General features: G+C 41.8%; 1 protein-coding gene across 4 annotated transcripts in view; it reads right to left on the bottom strand.

Moving 5' to 3' along the window:
* The window catches only part of LOC133477737 (polypeptide N-acetylgalactosaminyltransferase 18-like), a 200,628-nt gene that overhangs the window by 27,726 nt on the left and 151,827 nt on the right, over positions 1 to 21,075 (bottom strand). For 3 of the 4 annotated variants that reach the window (XM_061772814.1, XM_061772813.1, XM_061772812.1), the window contains exons 8-9: positions 18,876 to 19,013; positions 4,789 to 4,884 (exon numbers count right to left, since the gene is read on the bottom strand). In XM_061772814.1, the coding sequence (XP_061628798.1) occupies positions 4,789 to 4,884; positions 18,876 to 19,013 (234 nt within the window). The remainder of the gene's footprint in view (positions 1 to 4,788; positions 4,885 to 18,875; positions 19,014 to 21,075) is intronic. The other variant, XM_061772811.1, reaches the window with a different exon arrangement.

Here is a 21,075-nt window from a genome sequence, read left to right as displayed (position 1 = left end):
ACAAGTAGTCACTGATGGTACAGTATAGCTTGACTTCGGCGCAGGCAGTGTAGGTTCAATTCCCACTCAGCAACAGTGCAAATGTATATGTGAATAGTTGACAGTCTCTACATGTGCCCTTTGATTAACTAGTGACCAGTCCAGGGTGTAGTTTGCATTTTCCTTGATTTCAGGTGGGAAAGTTTCCAACTCCCCACAACTCTGACTTGTTAGTTTCTGTTTCTCTGCCTGCGTGTTCTACCTTTGTTGTTTGTGTTCCCCAATTTCCTATGTGAGCAGTGATGGGCAGAGCTCTTCTCCTCAGTAGGATTCGCGGGCGTGCTGGAGGCTATCCCAGCTATGATCGGGCAGGAGGCGGGGTACACGCTGAACTGGTTGCCAGCCAATCGCAGGGCACGTATAAACAAACAACAATTCGCACTCACATTCACACCTACGGGCAATTTAGAGTTGGCAATTAACCTACCACACATGTTTTTGGGATGTGGGAGGAAACCCGAGTGCCCAGAGAAAACCCACAGAGGCACGGGGTGAACATGCAAACAGGCGGGGCCGGGGATTGAACCCCGGTCATCAGAACTGTGAGGCAGACGCTTCAACCAGTCAAACACCGTGCCGCAACGCCTTATTATTGTAAAGTAATTTTTCCCTTGATGTCATACCCCCTCTGGACATGGGCGTGGCAGACATGGTGTAGGTAATATTTGCAATAAAATGTACTCAACTCAACTTTATTTAAAAAGCACTTTAAATACAACGCCTGCTGGGAACAGAGTGCTATACACAGATAAAAATCTAACTTAATGAATAAAAACAATGTAAGATAAACAATCAAAACAAAACAAAAAATAAAAACACTAAAACAGACGCTGAATCTTAAGCTGGGTTGAAAGCCAAAGAATAAAACTGGGTTTTAAGACGGGTTTTTAAAAATGGACAGTGAGGGGGCTTCTCTAATGTACAGAAGGAGGTCATTCCACAGCGTGGGACCACTGACGGAAAAGGCCCCATCGCCTCTGGGCTTCAGCCCAGACCTAGGTACATCAAGAAGCAGCTGATCAGCTGACCTGAGGCACCGGGCAGGGGCGTAAAAATAGAGTAGCTCAACGAGGCAAGGCGGTGCAAGACCATTTCAAGATTCATTTAAAAATAAATGAAGGAATCTTAACATGTATTTTAAACAGCACAGGGAGCCAGTGAAAACCCCTAACCCAAGTTTGAGACAATTTTTTTCATCTGTTGTGTCAAAGGGCCCAAGTCAACAAGCGAGGATTTACAAGTGCCACTTGGATCAAACACTGTGAATTCAGTTTTACTTTCATTAAAATTTTTAAAGTTTAAGACCATATAGGTTTTTAATGTCTTTGAGACATGGTATTACTGACAAAGTGTCTTTTTTTAATGAAACATAAATTTGACTTTCATCAGCATAACAAAAGTGAAAGGAAAACCCATTCTTTCTCAGGATAGAACCTCAGGGCAGCAAATACAAGGAGTGGCCCCAAAATTGAACCCTGTGGAACTCCGTAGAGCAGCAGAGCCAAGCGGGACTCAGAATCACCAAGGCTCACACAAATAGTTCTGTTTGCCAGATAGGACCTATATCACTCCAGTGTCCTATCGCTAATGCACACACAGTACTGTACCGGGGCCACAAAGATAATGTGATCAAACGCAGCAGGTAGGTCCAGCAGGACACATATAGTCCCCGGAGTCATTTGGCATGAGAATGCCATTTATATTTACCATTTAGATATAAGATTTATATTTATATTTAACATTTAGATGTAATACTGTATTTCGATTTATATATATATATATATGTAACGTTTAGATTTAAGATTTAGGTTTAACATTTAATGTTTGGAATTAACTATTTAAGTTGACAAATATTGTTGTGAATGTGCAGAAAAGTGACTAAAAAGGTTTGAAGCTAAATGTGACAAAATGTTAGTTTTTTTTTCAGCGTGAGCCGCTTTACAAACAACACCCCACAGTTATTTCACGTCAACCTTTAAAGGCGTCATTGTTTTTCGTGTTACTCGTATTGTTTCTTATGTGTATGTTCTTCCTTGGTATAATAAATTCTATTTGATTGTAAAACTTTGGTAAAGTCGGCTTTGGGGTTCAATCCCCGGTCCCGCCTGTGTGGAGTTTGCATGTTCTCCCCGTGCCTGCGTGGGTTTTCTCCGGGCACTCCGGTTTCCTACCACATCCCAAAAACATGCATTAATTGGAGACTCTAAATTGCCTGTAGGTGTGACTGTGAGTGCGCATGGTTGTCTGTTTGAATGTGCCCTGCGATTGGCTGGCAACCAGTTCAGGGTGTACCCCGCCTCCTGCCCGATGACAGCTGGGATAGGCTCCAGCACGCCCGCGACCCTAGTGAGGAGAAGCGGTTTCGAAAATGGATGGATGGATGGATGAACTGGCAGTTTTTACTACAATGCAAGCGTGAACTTGTCATTGGCGTACAGACTTGTCATTTGGTAAATTCACCTTCACCTGAAACTGTTACACTAGCTCAGTTTTACAAAGTGATATTTCTTTAATCCTAAATTAACCACATTTTGACCTTCTTGTAGGAGATTACAGAAATTCACTGCCCGAATTAAAATTATGCAAGATATCTATTGGGCCTTCACAAAAAATGTATTGGGCAGATAAAGGGAAAGGGAACATTTTCCTTTCAGACTTGCAATTTCCTGTATTCTCTCTTTTTTTTTTTTAAAATATCCCCAATGTGTGTGTCATATGGGCAAAATAAAAGCTCTGGTATGCCACTCTAAATAGAGCGAACATTAGTCACGACAACCTGTTGTTTAGTGGGTAAGGTGTCTTATAAACTTGTGCTTCTTTTACTGGAGGGTGCATATTGAAGCGGTCCCTTAATTCTACCACTTGTAAAATTGTTTTGAGCACAATTAAAATGATGGATTTGGTATTAGATATTAAATCCATATCTCATTAGTTCCGGTATAGAGTGGAACCTGTAAGGTCAACCGCAATCTGTTCTATAACACAAGTCATTCATATATTTGTTCACATTTTGAAACATTTTTTGTTAAACTGATCAGTTCCAGGGTCCAAAAGTCACCATCATACAACCTTTATTACCTGTACAGGCATTTTTTTTATGTAACAGCTGTACATTATTAATTGTCTCACATTGTAACCGTTACCCACACTATACTTAACTACAATATGCTGATGACTTGTGTTGTCATGAAGGATGGCTGTTTGACCAACCAGTTGTGTGGAAATTTAGAGGTGTATTTTTATAGAAAATCTTTTGAGAATTTCAAAGTTTGAAGCAATCTCATAGCCATACTTTTCTGCTAAAATGTTGGTTAAATTCTAAATTTCTCAACTAAAGTGGTTCCACGGTATCCATTACCAGAATCTTTATCGTCGTCGTTCATTGATTTTCAAAAGGAAATTCAGTGGGCCATGTCTTAACCATTATTGATCTAATTATATGAAAATGACCCAAATACATACATTCACATTTTCTCCACAAGGTAAACAATAACATGTTTTCTATAGGGATCAATAACACAGTCCCTTAGGGCTTTAACTTTGGACCGCTTTATTGGTTCAAATTCTGGTGTAGATCAAAACTGGCATTGGTTACACTGTCAAAGTGCTCTATAGAGCAAGAAACTCGGCTCCACTTTTCTCCCGTAATCTCATTTGCGTAGCCTGTTTAAAAGGAAATTGAGGAACACTAAACATCCCTGACATTCTAGAGTTCATCACGGATTCAAACACAAAACCATCCAGTGGACCAGTTGGACAGGCACGGGGAGAACATGCAAACTCCACACAGGCGGGGCCAGGGATTGAACACCCGACCTCAGAAATGCGAGGCAGACGCTCTAACCAGTCGTCCACCGTGCCGCATATACATATATATATATCAATCACTTTCAATAGGTTTAGGCATCGAGGCTTAAAATTGCATTTTGATGACAAACAGCATGTGGGATGACATATGAGCAAAGTTGATGGATATACTCATTACGTTCCCACATTGTTTAATCCCTCTATAATTGAAGACGGAGGTAAAGGACAGATAATACATGGCTGTGTAAGAATATCCTGTGGTGCTGATTGTTGTATCTTTGTTACAGCACAGGGGATACTTAATAGCCTACAAGATTAATATGCCATGGGGCACATGAAAAATCATGAGCAACATTGTGATTAGTTGAGTTGTCACTAGGTATGTTCATATCAATCATTCCACACAGCAGAAAACAAAAGACTGTCCCGTACAAATTAAGGTTTAGCCCATAGCGAAGGATGTTAATGATGTTTATATTAGTATCTTAAAATAGAACGGGTGGAACGGTGGATGACTGGTTAGCACTTCTGCCTCACAGTTCTGAGGGCCCGGTTTCAAATCCGGCCTCCCCTATGTGGAGTTTGCACTTTCTCCCTAGTGAGGATCACGAGAGGTGGGGAACACCCTGAACTGGTTGCCAGCCAAACACTTTTATTAATTAAAAACATTTTGATAATCTTGAAAAATCATGTAATAATGAATTTAGCCCATTCTTAACGACAGGCATTTTGTCATAATTAAAATGTTCTGCTCTCATAATACAAGCACATGCACTCTACCTAATGATGTATTGATTTCTTACATTTACAGAAATGTCTGAATTGGATTTAGAACAACCTCCTACCTAAAGTCTTAGTTTCTACTTTCTGTTTTATTCACGTTCATGGTATGTTTGGACTGACAGAATAAAGGGAACTAGAGTGAAATGACAGCGCACTGACCTGTGCTGTCATGCCATGACAGAAATACATGATGGGAATGTTGTCAGTGTTGGGTCCTTGGTCCAAACACAGGTCATTTCTGAGACTATTCTTCAACTGTTCAATTCAGAGGGAAAGAAAAAAGAAAGTCGAGATGAAAAACAGAATGAAAATGTCGCTTGTAATGATCAAACAATAAATACTGTTGTTACCAATATTTGGTAACAAGTATCTGAATGGCAGTGATGCAAGGCCTTACCTGCATCATGAAAAGTAAACAAATTAACAAATAATGATCACAGTAGATTATGTTTAAATTTTACTTCTCTGATCTGTGCTTTATATTGATTTTCTTTGTCAAACAAATAATAATTGAATTGTCAAAATTGCCGAATGTCCATCTTTGCTGTTCAAATACAAAGGCGAGACAAAGTGCAGCAGCAAAGTGGAGTGGCGAGCAGCCAAGCCTCATCTGAGATTGCGTAAGATCTCACTAACTGGGTAGTGGAGGCTTGTATTGGCAAGTTCCTGTTTCTTGCATAGAACTGCAGATACAGTAAAAGCATATGGTGAGGCAGACAGTACCAGACTTGCCATTAGGCAAACACAGGCAATTGGCGGGCATCGCACTATTTCCAAGGGCTAATATGATTTATAGTTTTCTTCTTTGTAAAGTAATTATTTTTGTTTTAGTCTTAACTCACACACTTGCTTTATCTATCATGATTATTTCGACTGCTCCTCCCACCTTTCTCCTCGATGAACTGGTCCATCTGCTTACAGCGCATGTGCAAACTTGATTCAGGAAGAGGATACAAACTTTTTAACATATTTGTGGGGGAAATGAAGCGGCGGCTGGAGTGCGTACATTCAAAAATGTTGCTACAAATGAAAGCCAAACACTGAATATATCATAGATCACCATAAAAATGTCTAAAAACTAGACTATCAATTGAAACAGTATCTAATTCTCTCTCTCTCTCTCTCTCTATCCAGCTTTCATCCATCCATCCATCCAACACAGATTTGGTATTGCTAAACCAGGAAGCGATGGAAAGCATGTAAATAACTGCTGCCCAGACAGGATAAATATTGATGCTGCGATATCGGCAGAATTATAACATTTGGAGGGAGAAACAGCAATGGACAAATAATGGAGATTTTTAGTATACCCACAACTGGCTTAGTAGGGGGCCATTGGTCGCTGTACAGCATGGAGCACAGAACCCCCCTAATTGTTGAACTGTTTGGTACTCTGAGAATGTGTCCTTTTCTACATTTCATTTTGTCGCTTTCCCAAATGGTTATTAGAAGTAATCCGTCCGGTGTATTCACTTAGTAAAAAGACATAAAGGCTGCTTAATCCTCATGCATCATCTGTACATTCATTCATTCATTCATTCATCTTCCTTTCCGCTTATCCTCACTAGGGCGTGCTGGAGCCTATCCCAGCAATGTACAAATTATGGCTTTTTTGTTGACTTTGATGTCATTTAACAACAAATAGTAGAGGGCTGCAACTTTTAAATGGCACCATGATGCAATTTTAAAATTTATAGACATAAGAGCTGATAATTGACCATACGCAGGAGTAAATTTGAATATTTTGGCTCATTGACCCCATTATAAATCCTATTTTTCGATATACTGTATACCTGTGTTCTGTTATTGGACTTCTGTGCTCATCACGGATTGTCCATAACGAACACCATGTTCAAGCATAAGGGTATCCACATGTCCACTTGGCACCAGGACACCCTAGGTTGCAGTTCCCACCTCCAACAGAACTTTGCTCATGTTCTGGGGGAGGCGGGGAACATCGAGTCTGAGTGGACCATATTCCGCGCCTCCATTACAGAGGGGGCCGACCGAAGCTGTGGACATAAGGTGGTCGGTGCTTGTCGTGGCAGGCAATCCCCGAACCGGGGACCAAACAACAGGGATTCCGTCAAGGAGAAGGAGTCCTATCGGCCATTTTTGGCCTGTGGGACTCCTGAGGCAGCTGATGGGTACCGGCTAGCCAAGCGGAATGCAGCTTTGGTGGTCGCTGAAGCAAAGACTTCCGGACGGCTTCGAGGAAATTCTGGTCCACCATCCGGCGTCTCAGGAGGGGGAAGCAGTGCACCATCAACACTGTGTATAGTGGGGATGGGGCGCTGCTGACCTTGACTCGGGACGTTGTGAGTCGGTGGGGAGAATACTTCGAAGACCTCCTCAATTCCACCGACACGCTTTCCCATGAGGAAGCAGAGTCTGGGTTCTCTGAGGCGGGCTCTCCTATTTCTGGGGTTGAGGTCACCGAGGTGGTTAAAAAGCTCCTCGGTGGCAAGGCCCCGGGGGTGGATGAGATTCGCCCAGAGTTTCTAAAGGCTCTGGATGTTGTGGGGCTGGCCTGGTTGACATGCCTCTGCAACATCGCGTGGACATCGGGGACAGTGCCTCTGGATTGGCAGACTGGGGTGGTGGTCCCCCTTTTTAAGAAAGGGGACCACCCTCTAACAGTGGACCAGCTCTACACCCTCGGCAGGGTCCTCGAGGGTGCATGGGAGTTCGCCCAACGAGTCTTCATGTGTTTTGTAGACTTGGAGAAGGCGTTCGAACGTGTCCCTTGGGGAGTCCTGTGGGGGGTGCTTCGGGAGTATGGGGTACCGAACCCCCTGATACGGGCTGTTCCGTCCCTGTACGACCGGAGTCAGAGTTTGGTCCGCATATCCGGCAGTAAGTCGGACTCGTTTCCGGTGAGTGTTGGACTTCGCAAGGCTGCCCTTTGTAACCGATTCTGTTCAAAACTTTTATGGACTGAATTTCTAGGCGCAGCCGAAGCGTAGAGGGGGTCCGGTTTGGTGGCTTCAGTATTGCATCCCTGCTTTTTGCAGATGATATGGTTCTGTTGGCTTCATCCGGCCGTGATCTCCAACTCTCACTGGAGCGGTTCGCAGCCTAGTGTGAAGCGGCTGGGATGAGAATCAGCACCTCCCAATCTGAGACATGGTCCTCAGTCGGAAAAGAGTGGCATGCCCTCTCCAGGTTGGGGATGAGATCCTGCCCCAAGTGGAGGAGTTCAAGTATCTTGGGGTCTTGTTCACGAGTGAGGGAAGAATGGAACGGGAGATGGACAGGCGGATCGGTGCAGTGTCTGCAGTGATGCGGACCTTGTATCGGTCCGTTGCTCTTGATTTACCGGTCGATCTACGTTCCTACCCTCACCTATGGTCATGAGCTGTGGGTCGTGACCGAAAGAACAAGATCCCGGATAAAAGCGGCCGAAATGAGTTTCCTCCGCAGGGTGTCCGGGCTCTCCCTTAGAGATAGGTTGAGAAGCTTGGTCATCCGCGAGGATCTCAGAGTAGAGCCGCTGATCCTCCACATCGAGAGGAGCCAGATGAGGTGGCTGGGGCATCTGATTCGGACGCCTCCCTGGTGAGGTGTTCCGGGCACGTCCCACCAGGAGGAGACCCCGGGGATGACCCAGGACACGCTGGAGAGACTAGGTCTCTCGGCTGGCCTGGGAACACCTCGGGAGTTGTATGTGTTGTTGTTATTTATGTTTGAATTTCTACTCTTATGAATTGAATTAATCCCATCCTATCTGTTGAGGGCCTTCAGGTCCACTAAAAGCTAATCAGTTTGGTGAGCTCACTTTCACACCAGCAGCCATGCCTAAGACTGCGTTCAGCCTTTTTTTCAACAAACACATTTTGCAGCAAGATGAGGACATGACCGACCTGCAAAGCCACAGGTCAGTCAGTGGTTCAAGTATATATGCCACATGTTGTTATGACTTATTGACTTATTTAAGGCTCACACTAATATGTATGTATATTTATATACGACCCCCTTTGCTTCTGGCCATAAAAAGGGCGTAGCTACCCTTTTTGACAGCTCTGCTGCTGGACGCCCACCTCGCACCACGAGGTGGCGAGGACACAACGGACCCTTCCCCACTGCAGAGCATCCTGCCAGCGCTCCGAGGTACCCTTTTTGGGCGTCTGGGCAAACTCTGTGGGGACGGAAGCGATCAGCACACGCCCGCTCCGAACGTCTTACGAGCAGAGACACCCGGGCTCCGGCCATCCTGCCTGGGAACTTTTTGTGTTCCTTTTTTTTCCCCTCCCTCCTTACCGCCAAATCCCCATGTGGACCGGGCCGGCCGAACATCCTGAAGCTCGACCCGTCTCCATCAATCGTGTTCAACACACGTAAGTCCAACATTGCGGACTACTAAAAGTACAGATTAGTGCATATTTGGGTTTAAACTAACGAGAACAGGAACCCCAGCCATATGCATTGTCATCCCATGCTCACTCCCAACCTTGTTCGTCTGTCCTTTGTTTTTTTTCCTCTGTATTGTTTCCCTGTAGATTCCCCATGTTAGATCTCATTAAATTTTCCATAAGATTCACTACCAGCATTGTTGTGTGTGTTTGGGTTTGTCAAAAGATCTCTGGTTATCGAGAACTCTTATCTAATTCATGTAGCAACCGTCAAATTACGAGACTGGGGAAAAAACGTTTCTTATCACTTCCCCCAAATTGTATACATATAAAAAGTATATGCTTGATGTCTTCATTATTCTTTCAGACCAAAGCAGAAGGGCTTGCATATGATTTACACATTTAATGAGATTTGTTAAAAATGTGTTCATAGCATAGAGAGGTCATCTGTTACAACACAGACAGGAACTCTCAGTAGGTTGATATAATCGGTACTGCTAAATTAAATTTTTTCCATCACACAAGAACTATTGTTTTGTGCATAATGCTCTCTTTAACATTATTGTGGCAACACCTTTATGCCTTCTGGAGCCCTGCGATGTGCACAGATATGTGACAAATAGCTTAATTTAATATTGAAGTGTTTATTGATTTGGTTATTGAACAAGCCACATCGTTGAAGCAACACGTCTGTGCCTTGAACCCTGCAATGGAAGACATCAATTATGAAGCTACAGTATATACAGTGGGTACGGAAAGTATTCAGACCCCCTTAAATTTTTCACTCTTTGTTACGTATATTGCAGCCATTTGCTAAAATCATTTAAGTTCTTTCCCCCCCACATTAATGTACACACATATGCACCCCCATATTGACAGAAAAACAACCCAGAATTGGTAACATTTTTGCAAATTTATTAAAGAAGAAAAACTGAAATATCACACAGCTGTAAGTATTCAGACCCTTTGCTCACTATTTAGTCGAAGCACCCCTTTGAACTAATAGACCCATGAGTCTTTTTGGGAAAGATGCAAGTTTTTCACACCTGGATTTGGGGATCCTCTGCCATTCCTTGCAGATCCTCTCCAGACTGTATTGGACAGGTGATGAGCAGTGCCTGGTTTTCTCCACACATACCGCTTAGAATTAAGGCCAAAAAGTTCCATCTTGGTCTCATCAAACCAGAGAATCTTATTTCTCACCATCTTGGAGTTCTTCAGGTGTTTTTAGCAAACTCCATGTGGACTTTCATGTGTCTTGCACTGAGGAGAGGCTTCCGTCGGGCCACTCTGCCATAAAGCCCCGACTGGTGGAGGGCTGCAGTGATGGTTGACTTTCTAGAACTTTCTCCCATCTCCCGAGTGCATCTCTGGAGCTCAGCCACAGTGATCTTTGAGTTCTTCTTTACCTCTCTCACCAAGGCTCTTCTCCCCCGATTGTTTAGTTTGGCCGGACGGCCAGCTCTAGGAAAGGTTCTGATCATCCCAAACGTCTTCCATTTCAGGATTATGGAGGCCAATGTGCTCTTAGGAACCTTAAGTGCAGCAGAATTTTTGTTGTAACCTTGGCCAGATCTGTGCCTTGTCACAATTCTGTCTCTGAGCTCTTCAGGCAGTTCCTTTGACCACATGATTCTCATTTGCTCTGACATGCACTGTGAGCTGTAAGGTCTTATATGGACAGGTGTGTGGCTTTCCTAATCAAGTCCAATCAGTATAATCAAACACAGCTGGACTCCAGTGAAGGTGTACAACCATCTCAAGGAGGATCAGAAGAAATGGACAGCATCAGAGTTAAATATATGAAGTGTCACAGCAAAGGGTCTGAATACTTACGGCTGTGTGATATTTCAGTTTTTCTTTTTTAATAAATCAGCAAAAATTTCAACAATTACGTTTTTTTTTCTGTCAATATGGGGTGCAGTGTGTACATTAATTAGGAAAATTATTTTAACAAATGACTGCAATATAACAAAGAAACTTTCCGTACACACTGTAGCTGAAAAGAATACAGCTGTGTTGTCAACAGGTTAAGCGAATTAGATACAAATTCAGCAAAGCAGAAAAATTGAGCAGGAAGGAAATTTTCCTTTGTTTCCCAACTCATGTTTGAACAGAGACAGGCTTGGCAGTGAACAAGGAATGAGTACACAAAAAGAAATGAGCAGACAAAGACTTAAGATAAAAATATATTTTCAGCACTTCTACGAGGTCCTCTTCACCTTCATTGAGTAGAAGTATTCTGGAAGTTTATAAGAGAATAGATTTTCCCTCAATCATATAACAAGACGCGGCACGGTGGACGACTGGTTAGAGCGTCAGCCTCACAGTTCTGAGGACCCGGGTTCAATCCCCGGCCCCGCCTGTGTGGAGTTTGCATGTTCTCCCCGTGCCTGCGTGGGTTTTCTCCGGGCACTCCGGTTTCCTCCCACATCCCAAAAACATGCATTAATTGGAGACTCTAAATTGCCCGTAGGCATGACTGTGAGTGCGAATGGTTGTTTGTTTCGATGTGCCCTGCGATTGGCTGGCAACCAGTTCAGGGTGTACCCGCCTCCTGCCCGATGACAGCTGGGATAGGCTCCAGCACGCCCGTGACCCTAGTGAGGAGAAGCGGCTCAGAAAATGGATGGATGGATGGATATAACAAGACATAGACTGTGCGAACGCTGAAAAGGGTTTAATTTGGGATTCACAGTAGCCTACTTGAAAAACTATTTGACATTAAACAGTATGATTTTAACTTTGCTTGAATTGTGAGTTTGAAAAAAAGAACTTGGATAAAGCAGAAACAGTTTTTTCCCAATGAGAAAAAGCATCACACTTGACTTCCAAAGGAGAAAAAGTTAAATTTCTTTTTTTTAATTAACTGCAATTGGCTGGCGACCAATCAAGGGTGTACCCCGCTTCTCGCCATAAGTCAGCTGGGATAGGCTCCAGCACGCCCGCGACCCTACACTGAAAAAAAAGTCCTTTGAATTTCCTAAATTAAAACATGTACATCAGTTGCACATGATTAAAATGTGTTACACTAACATATTTATGTTAAAAGAAAGGAGATGAAAATTATGACACTTTACCACATTTTAATCATGTGCAACCAAAAATTAAGTATTGAGTAGTGAGAATAAGCGGAACTGAAAATGGATGGATTTTTTTTATTATTCCGCTTATCAAGCATATCCCCTTACTCTCTTAATGGTGTTACATTCTGACATTTGGACATAGCAAAGCACAATTTCTGGTTTGCTATTTAGAAATATAAAGGTTTCACCGATAAAACATCTGCTGGTTTTAACAGTTCCACTTACTTTCTACTGAGGGTTTCATTTAGAATTCATCAATGCATGTGCACACAAAGTGCCCTTTTTTGGTGGTTTTTTTTTTTCCTCTCTGTCATCATTTTTTTAAAAATCTGACGGGCATTTATTTGAATCCTTGGGAGAATTGTACATATGCTACTGCCTTGCCCCCAGCACCCCTCCCTCACCTTCTAAAAACCTGCCATTCGAACAGGGGTGTGCTGACTTTTTATATCCACTGTAGCCTCCCTTAACCTCCTTTGTTAATGGTTGTGTTACTGACTGTTTATTATGTTAACAGCGATAAATACACGTTAAGTACAGACTCTTTTTTTTCTTAATTGTGTGAATAATTTTGTCGATGGGTGCCCTTTTTTAAGCTAAAGCACCTGCCCCCAAAAATTTCTGTGCATGTTCATGAGCACAAATACTGTAGTTAATTTGGCTCCGTGGCATCTGAAAGAACAAATTTGTTGTTCAATCCAATTCAAATCCAACACCTACGAGCATACCTAAATTTGAATGCAAAATGGTTGAGCAAAATAATAGTTTTACTAGTGTGGACTTGTCTTGAGGAAGATAAAACTAAAGTTTTAAACAGCAAACAGAGTCAGAGTCAAAAAGGGGAAAATATATTTTAGAATTGGGAACTTTTAGCATGAACTAACATACTGTATACATTATATACATGCCTGCAAGAGAAGAAAGCAAAGCAAAGCAAATTTATTTATATAGCTGAACAGGAGGGGTCCAAGAACTGACCCTTTAGGGACTCCATAGGTCATTGCTATTTGATGAGATTGAACACTTCCAATGGTTGCAAAATAACTCCTTTCCTCCAGGTGGAACCTAAACCATTTAAGGACTGTTCCATTTAGTCCTCCCACTTTTCCAACCTGTTCAGCAGTATATTATGAGCTACCGTATCAAAAGCTGCACTGAGGTCCAACAAGACCAGAATTGACATCTTTCCCGAGTCAGAATTCAACCTTATATCATTTAGCACTTTGATAAGAGCAGATGCTGTACTGTGATGAGTTCGGAAACCTGATTGAAATTTGTCATAAAGTCCATTTAAGTTCAGTAAATTGCTGAGTTGATTAAAAATAACTTTCTCAACAATCTTGGCTATGAATGGGAGATTTGAGATGGGTCTATAGCTTGCTAACATGGAAGCGTCCAGAGTTCTATTATTTAGTAGAGGCTAAATGGCAGCTACTTTAAGAGCTTTAGGAAACTCGCCTGACTGAAGTGAGCAATTGCTTATTTGCTGAAAATCAGATAGCACAGACTTTGCAATAGCTTTGAAAAAGTCAGATGGTATTGACTCAAGACAGCTCGTTGATGGTTTCAGCTGCTGAACCGTTTTTCTACATATTTTTGGTCAACTGTATCAAATTCTGACATGGTAATAGAGTTTTTCCTGGGTGGCTTCAGATGTAGTATCATTTTATCAATTTACTGATTTGTGCTATTTAACCTGATGGATTGTATTTTTTCACTAAAATAACAGGCAAATTCATTGCATTTATCAGTTGTTAGGAGTTCTGGAGCTATCTGATTCGGAGGGCGTTGTGCGCTTATCAACCACAGCAAATTATTGTTCTTACTGATGATTTCAGAAGTGTTGGTGTCTATCCCTGACTAACTCTTAGTTAAAATTACAAAGACTTTGTCTGTAGAGGTCAGTCAATTTGGATTTGAGTTTTTCTCCATTTACGTTCTGCTTTCCTACACTTGGATTTAGAGGTCTTTACCATCATTGTGCTCCTCCACGGTGTTCGAGGTCGCCTCAAGATTGTCTTAGTTTTAATAGGAGCGACAGTATTCATGATATTTGAGATTTTCCAGGTGAAATTATCCAAAGGTTCAACTGTCTCAACATCCACAGTTTATGGCACAGCTATGGTCTCCATAAACTTAGTGGTGGTACTCTCATTTATGTACCTTTTCTTAAGAGACAGAGGTTGTCTGAACTTTTGGAAGAATCGGTAATTCAAAAATTCACAAAAAATGGTCAGAAATAGCCATATCCTTAATATAAATTTCAACATCCTTAGAGATGACCAGGTCTAAGATGTGACCTTGAGTGTGGGTTGGACTCTTAGTATGTTGAGAGAGGTCAAACGTGTATAGTATAGCAGAGTTCTTTGGATTTTTTTCCCATGTTATTGTCAACATGAATGTTAAATGTCCCGTTATGACAAAATAGTTGTAGTCATTACAAATAACTGACAGCAGTTCTGAAAATTCCTCCATACATTTTCTATTGTATCTTGGAGGTCTATAAATTTTTAAAACAATAACCTTTGGGTCACCTTTAACTAAATACAGAGATATTCAAAAGAGCTAAAATCACCCAGTATAATTTCTTTACACTGAAATAATGACTTAAAAATAACAGCAATACCACCGCCTTTTTTTCCTATTCGACACTTGTTCTTAAAATAAAAATTTGCTGGTATTGCCTCAATTAAAATGGTATTACAGCTACTTTCTGTTTCATTTGGTAACAAAAAGTCCAGATCATAGGTGGTAATGATGTCATTAATCAACATTGATTTATTACCCTGTGACCTGATATTGAAAAGAGCGAGTCTGGAGACAATGGTTTGATAGATTCACATTTTATCCTCACAAAATTTGTAGTTCTACTTTTTTGTGCCATATTTATTTGACCAACTTTCTGTCCCTTGTAATTACAGGGATGAAAAATGCCTGATTTCCATAGGGTTCTGACTTATTTTGGAAAAGACCCCGCAGGACCTGAAGTTGGGCGACCAACATCAACTCCGTCCTCAAAAAGGCCCAGCACAGGATGTACTTCCTGCGGCTTCTGAGAAAGCACGGCCTGCCACCGGAGCTGCTGAGACAGTTCTACACAGCGGTCATCGAATCAGTCCTGTGTTCTTCCATCACAGTCTGGTTTGGTGCTGCTACAAAAAAGGACAAACTCCGACTACAACAGACAATCAAAACTGCTGAAAGGATTGTCGGTACCCACCATTGAGGACTTGCACGCTGCCAGAACTAAGACAAGGGCGTGCAAAATCCTCTCGGACCCTCCGCACCCCGGTCACAAGCTCTTCCAGCTCCTTCCCTCAGGTAGGTACCGATCAATGCAAACTAGAACTAGCAGACATTCCAACAGCTTCTTCCCTCTTGCGATCAACTTCTTAAACACCTAACCTACAATTCCATTACAACATGCTTGCAATTTTTTGACTTGAGTTCGTTGTCACATTTCTGTGGGGCCAATTATGTATTACTCGTGCACTCACTGTAGTTGTCTCGCCATGCTGCACTATTTGCATATACTGGCCACTCATGCCAGAGTAGCATCTGCTCCATTTGCACACTGATTGAGGAGTATCTGCAACATTTGCACAACCAACATTGTCCCAGATTATCGCACTACTCGTCACTTTAAACCGCATACACTCCTTGAAGTCTTGGCGCCCTTTGCACAATGGTCATTGCACCGGACTATTGCAATATTAGTCATTCAAACTGCTCTAAGTGCTAGAGGACTCTGCATCTTTTTGCACAATTGTCAAAAAAAAAAAAAAAAAAAACTTTTTTTTACCGGCATTACCAGATAACTAGCAACCCTTTACTGCTCAGTGACTGTTTTTTTTTTGTCAATGTCTTTCTGTCTCCAAAGTGTTCTGTAAATTGACTGTCTGTTGTTGTACTAGAGTGGCTCCAACTACCGGAGACAAATTCCTTGTGTGTTTTTGGACATACTTGACAAATAAAGATGATTCTGATTCTGAGATATCAGTCAGATTCGCAGATAAGATTCTTCATGGGTAGAGGAGGAGGGGCCCTTCGCATCTTAGTAGACGGTGGTTCCAGGTGAGGGGGGATGGGAGGAAGATCTTTTTGTGGTGTGGGCTGGACTCCAATATTGCCTTCACCCTGTTTGTCAGACCTAACATGGCATTTAGGATAGTAGAGAGTAAGTTTTGCGTTGGGCTTTGATCGAATGGGGCTTTTGATCGAGGGATGTGGGAGATTGAAAGTGCTGCCTCATCTCATTTCATTCCTCCGATTGGTTGGGTGACGCTGATAAATCCATCTGCGCCTCGTGTCGCCTTATCTCTTGTTCCTCCGATTGTTTGGGAACAACTGCATCTTTCTGTCCTTCAGCCGTGTCAACAAAGCCAGTGTTTTCCTTTCAGGCCGCTGAATGACGTACACAGTAAAAAATGTTGGCAGCCAACAACTTAACCCCTTATCTACTTAGACAGAAACCGTCTGCCTTGTAAAGATGTCTGCGCTCCCAAAAAAAGTGGAATTTTTAAATGAAATTCATGGACAGTGCATTACACACGTGTTTGAGCCACTTACTTAATAGACTGAGCCTACTTAAACGTTCATCTCCAACTCGTACCGTTGGGAGAGGTCCACTTATGAAAACCTCAGCATCCAAATATTGCACTTTTGTTAGGCGATCAATGAAATCTCGCTTCAGTACCTCTGATTGCTGCTTGACAACATCCAAGGCCCCAGTGTGGAGCATGACAGCTTTCACAGTTGGGTGTTGAATAGTGATCTTCAGGATTTTTTAGAGATATCAGAGACCATGTAATTGGTAAAACACAGTACTTTGGTGTTCTTCTCACTGCAAAAACGTTTCACATCCTTGACAGCTCCATCACCAACTATTAATGTTTGGGGTGCCATTTTTTACTTGTATGATTTAGTTTCATACCTTTCAGTGGTGGTGGGGGATGAGCATTTTTGGCCAGGGTCTTGTAAAAGTGGCTCAAATCTATTTGTAAGTCTGATGTCAATGTTTTGCATTGACTCGCGTCCTTTTTTTCTTGCCCTTCGCTGTAGCGACCATCCACGGCCGCTCACTAGGGGTTGAAGCAGCACCCGAAGCAGGCCAGCCCGATTCCTCAGTAATCTGCTGGTGTTGTGTCCTCCCTTTTAGATGTTGTCCCATATCTTTGGGCTTTGTTCCCAGTAAATTCCAGGGAGAACTCCTGGATGATCCATTACCCTTTCCACAGTCCAGATCCGTCGTCTTTGTTGAGCTAAGTGGCTGTCTGCACACTTCTGCTCACCATTTTTTAGGCATCGGTAGAGTGGTTTCATTCCCCGACTGTCCATTTACATCCACATACACTTCAAGACAGTGGATTTTAGTTTCCAGGATTGACATCCTCTGCAGCAGTCCTCAGTGGAAAAGGGAGGAATCTAGATTGCTGGTCTTGTTGCTAATAGCAGGCTTGTGCTAATTAGCAGGCCACGCTTACGTAATGGTGAGAGGGTATCAGAAAATATTGTAATATGGCAACAACTGACTGTATCTACAAAAAAGGTGCAGTCCCAAAGGTTTAAAAATATCCAGGAGTCGCTGCTTCTAATTTTTTTCCGAAGTAAAACAAGCTCATCAGCAAGAAAACTATGTAAACAGAGGTGAAGCAAGCAGAGCGTTACCTTAACAAGCATGCTTTTGGAGGAAGTACTGGCGTATTGAAGAAACCCCACGCAATGACGACAACGGGCAACCTCAACACACAAATCCAGAACATCTGACTATATGATGCAGATATGCTAATCACATACTTTGCTGCACTGCTGTGTTTTTTTCTTAAATGTCAACTCAGTACCTAATATCAGACTTGGCTGCTTAATTTGCCTTGAAGTAATAGGGAAGCGGACCGCACCTCGCCAATTAACTTTGCCCTAGAGACTCATGAAATGAAGGTACAGTATTTTGCATAATATAGCTGTGATTCCCAAGTGATAAATGCCCTATTTTTGTGAAACTGTCGACACTTTTATTTTTATTAATACAATCCAATATAATACAAAATCATCAAAAAGCTGATGTCTATATACTTCAGGACCTAACTGTATGCTCGTGGTTAGGGAAATGCTCACAAAACCTATTCACAAATTTTACGTCCAAGAGCTACACTTTGATTCTTAAATGGTGGGTCGGGACCCAAAAGTGGGTCCTGGACAAGTAGAAAAAATTCATAGCATAATTCAGACTGTTAAAAACTGTTAACAGTTCCTTTAGTCTGCACCCTTCATTTCCTAAACAGAAGACAAACTACTGATGTTACACTTTCCTTAAAAGAGGAGATATAAACGATATACAGTAAGAAGAGATATAAGATATGAAAAAAAAAAAAGATATAAGATATGAAATTTTGTACATGCACTTATGGTCATCCTCAGTTTCTTAATAAGGTGCTCTGAAAGGCACTTTAAACATGTAAGCATGAATTGTTATGTTTAAAAATATTGTGGCATTGCAGAAAAAAAAGCTCTTAAAAGTAAAACCAAACAGACCAAAAAAACGTCTCGGAAATTTGACACATTACAGAAAATTGTCTTCTTAACAAGATGGACAATGAATGAATGGATAAAAAAAAAATCTCAAAGTATGTGAAATCAGGCTTCAAAATGTGGATCCCAGGGTGACAACAGTTGAGAACCAATGGGTTAATGCATGGTTGTAGTCCTAATTACGATGAATGATTTTTTTTTTACTTCATGGTGTATTTAAATAAAATAAAATAACATATCCCATAGAATGCATAGTTGAAAAATACAAAATTAATCTCACCACTCCATAAGCAACTGTGTTGCTGTAGGATCGGAGCTCGGGGTAGATATTGGCAAGGAACCAGCTGAATGGTTGACACTTGAGTTTGGATCGTAGAGCTCTTCTCTCAGAAATGTCACCAATATCTATTCCTGAGTTCTATTGAAAGAAGTATATGAAAGACCTCAAATTACACATTGGTTTCCTCTATAATAACAAGAAAAATGCAATTAAACAGTGGAACCTCCAAGTCAAATGTCTCTAAAGTTGTAAAATTTGTAGTTGAACACACAATTTCAAAATCACAAAAACCCTTAGGTCAGCATAAGGGAAAATAAATCATGTTAGCTAATCTTGCAAAGCTTCATCAAATCCATTTGAGTGAATTGCTGTACTTGAATGTATTTGCACTTGTAGTGTAGTGGTTCATCCTGCGGCCTTTCATGCAGTGTGGGTTTGATTCCCGGCCAGTGCCTAAATACATAGCCGCTACCAAGTCCTGATTAAAATATGGCTAGGTTGCATCATTAGGGACATCCAACATAAAAACCGTTCCAAACAAATCATGCGAGCGTTTCACTGTGGTGACCCCTGATGGGACAAACTGAAAGTTGCAGCAATTGTACAGTAATTTAAATCATTTCAGTGACTTTTTTAGAAATATGAACTGACCAATGGATTGCACAAACAGAACTTTTGCCAAGAGAAGGCAGCAATTAGAATGTGATCTTTTTACATGTTTTCATGGTCTGCATTTTTGCATTGTGTTTACATTGGATTTAGTTTTGTTTTATGTTGTTCTCCTGTCCTTTGTTCATGCCTTCCCAGTCTGCACGTTATGTCTTTGTCTCATTCTGCTCTTGTCAGCCCGTTATTTGTGTTTACTATTCAGCTCCTTGAGGCTCGGGCTGAACGATTTTAGGAAAATATTTAATTGTGATTTTCCTGGGAGATTTTACAATCTCGATTCGATTCACGATCTGTCTGTTCTGACACCATGTAATGAAATGACCGGCTCCTTTGAGTGCTATATGGAAGTGTTTAATTCAAGCATGTCCACTTCAACGGAACGGTGAATGACTGGTTAGTACATCTGCCTCACATTTCTGAGGACCCAGGTTCAAATCCGGCCTTGCCTTTGTGTAGTTTGCATGTTTCCCCCGTGCCTGTGTGGGTTTTCTCTGGGTACTCTCCAACATCCCAAAAACCTACATTGTAGGGTAATTGAAGAGTCTAAATTGTCCATAGGTGTGAATGTGAGTGTGAATGGTTGTTTGTTTTTATGTGCCTTGTGATTGGCTGGCGAACAGTTCAGGGTGTACCCCGCCTCTCGCCTGGAGATAGCTGGGATAGGCTCCAGCATGCAACAGTCCCCCCTTGTATCCAGGTGACCCTTATCATATAATTACATTTCCCTTACAAAAAAAAAAAAAAGTGTGGTAGTGGATTTCAAGAGCTTCATCTCCGATGACCTGTAGTAATGTGCTGCTCTGTAGCTTTTGAGTCTTGATATCAATGCTGGTCGCAGTGAAATAAAGTTCTATTATTTGTCTCCTTCGCCACTAGTTGTCTGCAATGTTTCTTTCCAATCGCAGTGTGTCTGGTGCTTTTAATCCATCCATGTTGGCAAAAATCCAACCGTTTTAACACCATGTAGGGTGAACTTCCTTATACAACAGTGCCCACTTGTGTCCAGGCGACACTTATCATATCACTATAGTATTCGCATGTGAAAAGAACGAGAGTCAGACAATCAAACTGTTTTAGACTAGTGTATGTTATACAGCCTCCGGGGCCCCACACAACAACGTACAGCAATCATGGAGGGACTTTGCCTAAAACAGCTAACGAGGATAAAAGTCCACTGCGGCTGCACAGTTAATCAAATTTTAATTGTGATCACAATTTTGGCTGCCATGATTAAATTAACCTGTTACTTGGTTAATGATTTTCACATTTAAAATGCGGACGCACTTTCTAAACAGTAGTCAGCCATCCACCAGGCTGCAAATGCATGGTTAAGGCTTCTGCCAAAACAACAAGCAAGCGGCACCAAGCGCACCCTGCAGTGGGGGGTTAGGGTCTCGGTGGGACTCACAAGAGTGAGTCATGCCAAGAGAAGCAACTAGTACAGCAAAAATTGGAGATGAGGATCATCATGGTTACAAGTTAGTCCCTCGAAAAGGGATCAATATCTATTTGTTGGACATGTTTTGATTCA

This window comes from Phyllopteryx taeniolatus, chromosome 5 (assembly GCF_024500385.1).
Source record: "Phyllopteryx taeniolatus isolate TA_2022b chromosome 5, UOR_Ptae_1.2, whole genome shotgun sequence".
Taxonomy (NCBI): Eukaryota; Metazoa; Chordata; class Actinopteri; order Syngnathiformes; family Syngnathidae; genus Phyllopteryx; species Phyllopteryx taeniolatus.
This window is presented reverse-complemented; position numbering and strand designations above follow the sequence as displayed.